At 34.6% G+C, this 11,799-nt stretch overlaps 1 protein-coding gene across 2 annotated transcripts; it reads left to right on the top strand.

Moving 5' to 3' along the window:
* Positions 1 to 5,976: 5,976 nt before the first annotated feature.
* On the top strand, positions 5,977 to 10,740 carry LOC110442087 (meiosis expressed gene 1 protein homolog). Of its 2 annotated transcripts, none has more exons than XM_021485522.1 (3): positions 5,977 to 6,110; positions 7,197 to 7,345; positions 9,735 to 10,740. In XM_021485522.1, exons 2-3 carry the CDS (start codon positions 7,214 to 7,216, stop codon positions 9,861 to 9,863), a joined length of 261 nt encoding a protein of 86 aa, XP_021341197.1. In that variant the 5' UTR covers positions 5,977 to 6,110; positions 7,197 to 7,213; the 3' UTR covers positions 9,864 to 10,740. The 2 variants fall into 2 exon arrangements, with proteins under 2 accessions (XP_021341197.1, XP_021341196.1); XM_021485521.1 differs by lacking the exon at positions 5,977 to 6,110 and adding an exon at positions 6,195 to 6,456.
* The last annotated feature ends 1,059 nt before the right edge of the window (positions 10,741 to 11,799 follow it).

Raw genomic sequence — 11,799 nt, 5'->3', positions numbered from 1 at the left:
AAGTGATACTTTTATCATAAATAAGCAATAAGTTCATATATTCACAGTTCCACTTACCACAATGGTTTTACTGTTAGCACAAATGATTACAGAACATTTAGGGTTATAAAGAAAGCTCTAAACGAGTGTTTTAAAAAGGGTTTTTATCTGCTGTTATTTAAACTATATATCTAAATATGTCATTTATTAGGAGGGTAATCCAGTAACCACTGATTTGGAACTATTATTTGAATAAAAATTAAAAAAAATTATAAAACAATGTTGAAATAATAATAATGAATTACGTTTCATTCATTTTCTCATAAAAAATCGGGCTGCAATATATTTACTTCATTGTTTATTAAAGAAAATATGACGGCTTAATATTTATTGTTCGTGTTTTATTGTTAATCTTATTAGTATACCCCATAATATCTGTCAGGCCATAAAAGTGACAAATGATTGACAATCGTATGGTATTTAGAATGCATTGAACACTTTTCCCAAGTCTGATAATCATTTGACGAAAACAACATTAAGATATGATTAATTTCGAAAATATAGTTAATATTTAAAACAAAGTTTTCCTGTATAATCAATGACCCTAGATCTTACTCCATTAAGGATATATGTTGGCAAATAACCTATTGGACGCGTGGCTCTCACCAACCAAAGGCTGCAGTAAAAGTAACCTTACTACGCTAAACCGCGAGAATATAAATTATGAAGCACAGTCGAAGTTAAAAGTATGTTATATTTTGCCAATCAAGGACTTGTTTTTATTCTATTATCTAATAAAATTATGAATTGGAGGTTCATGGTGTATCAAAGACACTGCGGACAGCACTAGTAATAATTCATATTGAATAAACTACTGTATACCAATGCAGTTTCGTAACAGTTAATTATCCGCCGTCTGTTTAAAGGACAAAATTGTGTACATTGAATCATTTAAAGTAGAAACGTATGAAAGCAAAGTTTGAAACTGGGCGAATATGTTGGTTTTATAAGTGAAGGGCGAAACCTTGACATGGGGAAGATTCAAAATATACCGTAGTTAGTTGGATATCTTGTGTTGTATAACTTGACATGGCCATAAATTAGTTGATTGATACAATAGTTACATATTTTCGTTTTGATATTCATAAAACTGTTATAATGCTATATCACTTATATATATTAAAAAAAAACAAAAAAACAAAAAAACGCTATAATGTTTTCTTCTTTATGTTAAATATTCGTTTACTGTTTTATTCATTCTTTACATTGCAAATTGTATTTTAACTTTGCCCTGCTTGTGAGTCTTGTAATAAAGAGTGTGCATTATATATGAATCATTTTTTTATTTCTTTTACGATCAATTTATTTTCAATTTTTTCTTTCTTTGTCTTTTTCTTCGTTTATTTGTTTGTTTGTTTCATATAACATATTTACATTGCATTCAACAATGACCTCATCTTCAGACATTACACTGTGTTATAACTGGACATGTTTAGTATGCTTCCGACAATTTTATGTATAAATATTTCTTGAAATAATAAGTGATTTAGGGCGTGTATGAAACCATGAAATCATGCATTTGTTTAACTTGTTCTTAAATAACAAAATGATTCGTTATCACTTCAATAAATCACCTGGAAGCAAAGAGCAATTGATAAATCATAAAGATATATATACAGATCGACATATCAGGAAAATAGTTGAATCCCGAAGTGATGAACTCAGGAATCTCTGTCCCATTCGCAATGGTTTTTGAATAAAAGGAACCTCCTCTTAATTTCGTTTTGGATATAACTGTAGTACAGTTGATCAGTGACGTTATCTGTTGACTGAGTAGTTTTGTTAGTAAGAGCGACAGTATAACCATTTAAAGTCCAGAAATCAAATCATAGCGGTTGTTTAACACCCACAATTAACACTTTAGTTGATTATATATTTGCTTAATTATCTCCATCGTATTAACATTAACCTAGCCTATTCTATATTTATGGTAGGATCTATTTCACACAGTGAGACAGTACGTACGTGATACTTCTGATGTTATTTTGGACATTAACCTAGCCTATTCTATATTTATGGTAGGATGTATTTCATACAGTGAGACAGTAAGTACGTGATACTTCTGATGTTATTATGGACATTAACCTAGCCTATTCTATGTTTATGGTAGGATGTATCTCACACAGTGAGACAGTAAGTACGTGATACTTCTAATGTTGTTATGGACATTAACCTAGCCTATTCTATATTTATGGTAGGATGTATATCACACAGTGAGACAGTAAGTGCGTGATACTTCTAATGTTATTATGGACATTAACCTAGCCTATTCTATATTTGTGGTAGGATTTATTTCACACAGTGAGACAGTAAGTACGTGATACGTCTAATGTTATTATGGACATTAGCCTAGCCTATTCTATGTTTATGGTAGGACGTATTCCACACAGTGAGACAGTAAGTACGTGATACTTCTAATGTTATTATGGACATTAACCTAGCCTATTCTATGTGTATGGTAGGATGTATTTCATACAGTCATGGATCACATATAGATAGGAACGAGACTGTGAACTACCGAAAACAGACAGGGGTAAGTGTCAATCTAGTGGTAACAAGGTCAGTCATGGATCACCTATAGATAGGAACGAGACTGTAAACTACCTAAAACAGAAAGGGGTAACTGTCAATCTAATGGTGACAAGGTCAGGCATGGATCACATATAGCTAGGAACGAGACTGTAAACTACCTAAAACAGACAGGGCAAACTGTCAATCTAGTAGTGACAAGGTCAGTCATGGATGACCTATAGATAGGAACGAGACTATGAACTACCTAAAACAGACAGGGGTAAGTGTCAATCTAGTGGTTACAAGGTCAATCATGGATCACATATAGCTAGGAACGAGACTGTAAACTACCTAAAACAGACAGGGCTAACTGTCAAGCTAGTGGTGACAAGGTCGGTCATGATCACATATAGATTGGAACGAGACTGTGAACTTCCCAAAACAGACAGGGTTTTCTGTCAATCTAGTGGTAACAAGGTCAGTCATGGATCTCATATAGATAGGAACGAACTGTGAACTACCCAAAACAGCCAGGGCTAACTGTCATTCTAGTGGTGACAAGGTCAGGCATGGATCACATATAAATAGGAACGAGACTGTAAACTACCTAAAACAGACAGGGCTAACTGTCCATCTAGTGGTGACAAGGCCAGTCATGGATCACATACAGATATGAACGAGACTGTGAAATTTCATACAGTCATGGCTCACATATAGATAGGGACGAGAGTGTTAACTAACCAAAACAGACAGGGGTAACTGTCTAGCCTAGCCTATTCTATGTGTATGGTAGGATGTACTTCATACAGTCATGGCTCACATATAGATAGGGACGAGAGTGTTAACTAACCAAAACAGACAGGGGTAACTGTCACTCTAGTGGTGACAAGGTCGGTCATGATCACATATAGATTGGAACGAGACTGTGAACTACCCAAAACAGACAGGGCTAACTGTCAAGCTAGTGGTGACAAGGTCAGTCATGGATCACCTATAAATAGGAACGAGACTGTGAACTACCCAAAACAGACAGGGCTAACTGTCAAGCTAGTGGTGACAAGGTCGGTCATGGATCACATATAGATATGAACGAGACTGTGAACTACCTAAAACAGACAGGGCTAACTGTCAATCTAGTGGTGACAAGGTCGGTCATGATCACATATAGATTGGAACGAGACTGTGAACTACCCAAAACAGACAGGGCTAACTGTCAATCTAGTGGTGACAAGGTCGGTCATGGATAACATATAGATAGGAACGAGACTGTGAACTACCTAAAACAGACAGGGGTAACTGTCAATTTAGTGGTGACAAGGTCAGTCATGGATCACATATAGATAGGAACGAGACTTTGAACTACCCAAAACAGACAGGGGTAACTGTCAAACTAGTGGTGACAAGGTCAGTCATGGATCACCTATAGATAGGAACGAGACAGTGAACTACCCAAAACAGACAGGGCTAACTGTCACTGACACACGGTGTATCTAGGTTTGATAAAACACCGGGAATTTAGAGAGATTATCACAAAGAGTGGAGAGAGACAGAGAGTCCGCTCCAGTAGGGGGCAAGTTAAAAATGTCGCGGCCACGATGTGAAGTGAATTACATTCAAAAGCCACATATGTGTTGTTCCGTGTGTTGTGTAACAATCTTGAACAATGTCGAAACTCTTTTGAAAATATGATTTCGAAATCCAAGTCTTCTGCTCTCGATATGTAGTACAGGCTTCGGTATCAAATGTTGAATTGGGTGATTTCTCCGTGATTTTACTACTAAGTAAGGTGACAATATGTGTAATAGAAAAAGAATAGTTTCCCTGCGAAATCTAAACCTTGAAAAAATCACATCATCTCCCATATCTTGAAACGGATCGTGCTCCCTGATTGTAGTAATTGCTTCATTTCTGCGTTGGCGCTGACGTCGCCTAGCCCTCCGTCGCCTAACTACAAAACCACCGGCCATTTTTATTGTAAACAGAGCGCTCCAAAGCTTGAGTTCGAACTTTAGTCTGCTCTTGGGCAGTCTCAGCTTTTTGAGCTCAGCTTGAGGCGTTGAGCTGAGTTTTAAGTTTGTGATAACGAAATACGGAAGCTGAGCTTGAGTTCGGACTCAAATCTCAGGTTAAGTACGTTTGTGATACCGAAGCCTGAGCGTGTAACCCTTAGATTTCAAAATTGCAGAAAATATAGAGCATCATCTATCATTGTGTACAACAATTCGTACAAACATTCTAATTCAATAATTTCATTGTCATACGCTAAAGGTAAAAAAAATCGCCTATAAGTATCTACAATATACCATAATCCCGGCCGATATTACCACATGCACGCTATTAGTACTGTTTGCATTTAATTATATGAAGTTATATATCATTTTATATCATATAATTTGATATGATCTTCTGAATATGGAGCAGACTACTTCAATTTTTCTCTTTTCGTTTCTTGAGAAAACGTAATTGGGTCTACGCATAACTTGATTGTTGCATTTGACGTCATAGTAAAATGGTGTCATGTTAGGACATTTAGAGCCGAGCTGAAATAACGTGATGTGACAGAAAAAGGGTGAATAAAAATGGACAGAACTTGTACAGTTCTCCCATATCCTATGTTTCTGTCTACAGGGTGGAATTCATTTGGAAGGAATTAACTTCAGAATCCAAATGAGACTAATAGGAAGAATTAATCACAGGAGTCTGCAGTTCTGTCAATAATGAACAATAACAGTAATATTTTTTTTTTACATATTATATGCTAAAAGATCTATATTTTAAGCATATATAATAGGTATTTTTTGTGTATAAATGTTATTATTCATTATTGACAGAACTTCAGGCTCCTGTGAATTAATCAATGATAGTTTTTACGATGACTTGGTGGACATTAAAGAATGTATGCATCTACAAATGATGATAACATTTTTTATAATTAGATTTACCATAAAATCGATCCCTTGTGAATACACTTCTAGATTACTCCCCATATCACTGATTACAAATATCTGGATATCAGTTAAAATATATGTATATATATATATTTCTTTTGAGTTAGCGTTCGCCATTTCGCTTGGATTTCAGATTTTTATTTCTCTTAGACATACAAAGTATGTAACAAGAGGTCATTATGTATCATATCATGTTGGTTAAGCGTGCATCGTCCCATAACGTGCACTTAAACAGTAATCAAGTGTCTATTTATTATAAACTGGACAGCCCTATGTTGAACAATTTCAAATTTGAACTGAGACATAGCAGTATGAATATGTTGTTCGGGAAAATCATATATAGATATTAAAAAAATATAATAAATAAGAATTACAAATAAAGATAAAAGAAAATGATGGTGTGTGACCTATATTTCAAATTAAAAGTTGTGTCCCTTGATATTTTATTTTAACCAATGAGCGTCGAAGAAAATCATGGCTGTTATCCTGCGTTGGCAACGCAACAACACAACACGAGGCATTCAAAACATCAGCCCGTGCTTATTGTCTAATGTGACACTAAATATACCGTCTAACAGCCACACACCCGTGTCAACTGTGTATTATAATAAGGTAAGCTATCTGAATTATATCAAATAACGCACAGGTAGAGAGACAATACATTTAAATGGGTTCATTGTATTGATCAACTTAGAGACACAGTTTACACTTTGTGTAACAGTATATGTAATGACCTACTGATGCATGTCGATACCAGCCATAGGTCAGACAGTCATTGTTTTATTTATCGTAAGCGAGGTATGACACATTGAAAGAGATCTGTGTTACCGTAGATACGTCCTTAGACAATAACAAACGGAAACTAGTCGATCAGTGTGGATCGAATATTATATTTGTCTTTGTTGACAAATCGTTTGACCAAATACACATACTGGAGAATTTGCAACAATGGCATCAGGTAAGAGTTCGTAACATTTAACGAGCTGGCATATTTTGTTCAAACTATGAATACGATGTATAATATTACATGAACTTTAATAGCCCGAGTTTCCTCTGGCCGTGACACCAGACTTAGACATTTTGCCCCACACTAGACACCTAGGCCTATTTGTCATCATGCCTAGGAAGTCTGGTGTCGGGGCCAGAGGAAACTGGGGACATACTTCAAGTATTGTCCATTCAACAAATGGCAGCAAATATACAAGCTAGATTACCACAGAAATTTATTGTATGTTTATCAATGTAATATAATTATAATAAAGATTTAATGTATACTACAGTATGTTTACAATGTATTTGTCAAAATTAACTGTCATGACTGTATGTCAATGGTGATTTCTTCCATTCCCCCATACTCAAGCACTTATATATGTATATATATATATAAAGAAAACATTGAGAAGTCCTTGTGTTGTATATACAGAAAATGTATATATATAATAAAAATTGAGCTTGTGTGCAAGTAAGCTGCGATATAACGTATCATTCTGGCGACGAGATATTTTTTAAAATATTTATTGCATCGTTTTTTATATTATTAGTAATATTTAATACCGGCAATCTTAATGTGTACTAAAGATATAATGTTCTTGTTGAATATGAATATGCAACATTTTTTTTTAAATAATACTTTATTGAAAGTTATCGGTGCCATGATACGAGCCTTTAACAATTGAAGCAAACATCTCTCTGTAACAGGAGTGAAAGTTGCAGCAATGACAGAACAGAAGCCCACCAAGATGGTTCGACCCAAACATTGGGATGAAACAGTGGAGGAAGCGTATAGGTTTCAAACGGCTGGATACCGGGATGCAGTGGAGTACCAGACATTAAAACCAGACTTCGAGGTAATTGTATAAAACTCTTCCTAGACAGGTCTATATATAATTTTCGATGGTTCCCATATTTTTTTTTGTGATATTTCCATCATTATTCAACTCTATTGATATGTTAGAAAGTGTCAAAGTTATTTTCCAGTATCAAATATCAAAATATAAGTTTTTAATTTTTCCCTCAATAACCGCCAGGTAATAAATAGTTTTAACTTTATCTCTTAATATATGCCTCTTCTTTGAATGAACGGAGATGATACATTATATCAGTACAGTGGTTCTCCTCATTTAGTACACTTTAATACAACTTAGTTGTAGGGTGAGGGTACCCAAATGGAACACTTTCAACATATATGATGCAGCATTTTTTATTTTGCAATACAAATTAATGGTATATATTCTCAATCAAAATTTGCTTAGTTTTATGGATTTTTAGCAAAATTCATCTGCCTACCTCGTAAACATTCTTCATAAACTCAATTGAAATATTTTAAACATGAAACGAAAAAAATCCCGGGAAACGATGAGGTGAGACAACAACTATCCTTTCATATTTCTAAACATGGAAAACTACTTGTTCAAATAAAATTGTCAAAACTTTTTTAAAGTAAAGAAAATTATTCTGAATGCCGTCAGTTATTTTCATAAACTGACTTGATGAAGTGGTCCATTTTGGGTACTCGACTAGCTAGAATTCTAAGTGAACCTGATGCACTTTAATGAGCTCTATCAATAGACGCACACACTGTTGATACACAAGAAATACAGAGAATGAAGGTGAAAGTCATGTATTGTTTCATTTTAGTAAAACAGTTGGTCTTTCAGAAACTTTATAGGAAATATTAATATTTTTCTTTAAAAAGTATTCCATTTTGGGTATATACCCTCACCATAGCCATCCTCGATATCCAGGGCTTACCAGTGAGCGTAACCCCTGGATATCGAGGATGCACCCTAGCATGCTGGCATCACCTGCAATGGTATGCAGTGAATAATATTTAGGTCAGCGGGGTCCTCACCTTTAGGTAAAGTGCCAAATAAGTGCAAAACTGTTGGAACTATTAAACTGCTGTTTTAATGAAACTGGATATGTACCTGCATGACACTAACATAGAGTGTGCAGTGTGACCTATTTAAGTGCCTATGATGTTCATCTCTTGAGTCTGAACTGTCAGTTTGGTCATGTTATGTTGTCTGTTACCAACTCAATTATACACCCCTGACATGCATTTGTTAAAAGTATTAGGGTTAGGGTTTTACAAATTACAAGTTAACTATTTTATAACATGAGTAGTCTTCATGTAATAAATGTGGAGATATATGTGTATGGTAAACATCAGGTTAGATCAAACATAAATAAAGAGGTACTGGCATTGCCGCAATCCTGTTTGAATTATAAGAAATTGTAGCTAGTTAAACTGAAAATAGTTTAAAAAATCAAGTTGATATCGACAAAAATCAATCATGACAAACAGTCAAGTCATTCAAATGGGACAACAACAGCATATAACAATGTATTTGTAAGTCTGTCATCGTGTAACATTAATGCTACATAGATGTTTTTTATTCTGACATTTACATATATTTTAATAATCGATTATCAGGTTCATTTTTCACTTAACCGTGAAGCAGATGCCACTATGTGTAAAGGGAGACAAGTATGTAAGCCTTTTGAGTGGTGTTTCTTGTAAAAACAGTTTCAAGTCAGCAGTATAATAACAATGATAACATACAACATTTATATAGCGCCCTATATAATTTGTAAAATTACTCTAAAGCGCTTTACAACATATGGATAATAGTAATGGTTATAATTGTGAAAACAAAACACAAAGGCTTACAATCACTTTTATACATTTAAGCAAGCAATGTGCACATAATTGAACAAATAAAAGGGTGGTATTTACATAACGTCTTTGCAAAGATTCTAAAATGCAGACGTGAAGAGGTGAGTTTTGATGTTCCTCTTGAACTTGGCCAGGGTATTCTACTTTCTAATAGCAGATGGTAAGTTATTCCACAACATAGCCGAAACCCTCCCAAAGCATCTGTTTCCGTAGGTCACAGTACAAGATTTTGGGACACACAACAAAGATTCTGACTCCGACCGCAGTGATCGTGACAACTGATACAGGGTAACAAGCTCCTTTAGGTACTGAGGAGTTGTTCCATTCAGTGCCTTGTATGTGTACACCAGAATTTTGTACTGCGACCTGTACCGTACAGGTAACCAGTGCAACGAATAAAGCACAGGCGTGATGTGCTCTCTCTTTTGAGTACAAGTAACTAGCCGTGCTGCAGTGTTCTGGACCCTTTGCAGACGACTAGTTAGACTAGTTATAATTGGTTTATTTATTACCTTATATAAATTTGTTACAACTTTAATTCCGGTTTTGTGTTACAGGTAGATAGATGGCCTCACAATGGTTACATCAAGAAGCTGGTAAGGAAAAATGGATACTACAACTACTTCAACAAAGAGCGTGAATGTCCAGATAAAGAAATACACAAAACAAAGATCTACATGTACTAAACATTAGTCCATCACAAATCGAAATGTTTGAAGATGTTTTAAAAAGAGGACTGATGTCTGATGAGACCAGCCAGTCATGCTGCTGATCATGGATACCTGTGTTTGTGTGGAGAGAGACTGTGTTTAAATGTGTCTGTCCTGCTACGTTCGGACATTTCGTATGTCCCATACTTCAACACAATATATTTCTGTGTGTTGTACCACAAAGGAACGGACCGGACCGTCTATAAGATATATGTCAATTTAGTCAAAAACTTTTTCTTTTTTGCATTCCATTCAAGAAAATAGGAATTAATGAATTTGAGTCTATATAAGAAGCCTATTTATTGCAATGGTGCATTTTACTTACTTACATGACCCATCCGGATTGACAACTTTATATGAGCTTTATCAGCATAATCATACACATGTGCATGGATATTTTCTGTACATGTTGGTTTGGAAAAATCCCATTATACATATAAAATACAGAAGTAGGTGATTTAAATGAATGAGTGAATAAATCTGCTTTCATGGACTGCTTATGGCTGGTTTTATATACAAACTTACACAGGCACCACTGCTTGCTCTCCTGACTTCTCCGTGTTGTGAAATGTGTTTACTGAAGTCAGATATGAAAAACTATAGTAGTTGTTTGTTGATTATGACTGACCACAGTGTAAAAGGATTTTAGATTTTATCAACCATCATTGTACATAGTATTTAAATTATCACATCATACAATTTTTTAATGTGTTCAATTCAAGGCATAGTGTATTTATAGTCCTTCACCTAAATCTTAAGGTTGCACTTTATTGTATAAGCTACAAAATGTGTTGTGATAAATCGAGTACCTTTATGTTATTTGAAAAATAAAAAAAGTGATAGAGCAGAACAATTGTTTGTTGTTAGCTTGATGGTAATTACTGGGATTTTTTTACCTCAGTTTAATTTTTGCCTTTTTTGCCATCCGTTGTGAGTTTGAATTTAACCCGACAGTAAATTAACATCATGTGAAGGCTGAAATTAACATTAGGTAAAAAAAAACACAATAACAAGTGAAGGGTGAAAATGTTCCTGTAAACAGTATACAACACTATCAAGTATCAAACAAGTCGGTGGTTGGAGTGTATCAAGCATGTATCCTTTTATTTATTGAAAGAAAAGCTTTAAAATGTTCTTCATACATGTATATCTTGAGAAAGAAATTACCAATTTGAAGAAAAAAAAATCAAGTAAAATTGCTAATAGCCGGCTTGGTCTTGGACAAATCAATTTATTGTTGAAGTAGTGATTCTAGCACAGCAGTGCATTTTAAAATGCATTAAAAAACAACAAAAAAAACCAATACCATCAATTCATGGTAATCTAGAAATGTTTAGCAGAATTCTTCACCATTTATCTACTGTTTAATTAATGGTTAAGAGCTCGAGCTGTTCACCGTGTGCCCAACGGTAGATATTTTTAAGAGTTGTTATTTTAGATAAAAAAAATGATATTTTAGATAGCTGTTCACATTATGTTTACTATATATCTTGGAACCATGTATAACCAAAATTGTTCACCATCTATCTACTTATTATTCATGGCTTAACGAAGTTGGCAAGGTACATTGTATATGGAAACTGGTTCCATCTGTCTATTCATGCACATTAAGAAAACATGTTAATTATAACCCCCAGCATCGAATTTAGGGCGGTATACTGGAATCATTATAACCCCGCAATGAAGTAAGGGGATATACTGGAATCAGCTTGTCCGTCAGTCCGTCCGTTCGTAGAAAATTTTGTCCGGACAACTCCAACTAAAGTAATGGACAAAAGTTCAACAAAACTTTCCAGATATGATAACTACCATCTTAAGTTGTGCATCCAGGTATTTGTTTTTCATTCTGACCCTTTTTTTACAAAGTTATGACCCTTTGTTGAAAAATCCTGAAACTTTTTTGTCTGGACAA

This window comes from Mizuhopecten yessoensis, unplaced genomic scaffold (assembly GCF_002113885.1).
Source record: "Mizuhopecten yessoensis strain PY_sf001 unplaced genomic scaffold, ASM211388v2 scaffold716205, whole genome shotgun sequence".
In the NCBI taxonomy this organism is placed as follows: Eukaryota; Metazoa; Mollusca; class Bivalvia; order Pectinida; family Pectinidae; genus Mizuhopecten; species Mizuhopecten yessoensis.
The sequence above is the reverse complement of the archived record's forward strand: the minus strand, read 5'-3'. Positions and strand labels throughout refer to the sequence as shown.

Coding starts and splice junctions, on each gene's coding strand:
- LOC110442087 (XM_021485521.1), top strand. Junction 7,346..9,734: donor CATTAAAACCAGACTTCGAG/GTAATTGTATAA, acceptor TTTGTGTTACAG/GTAGATAGATGGCCTCACAA.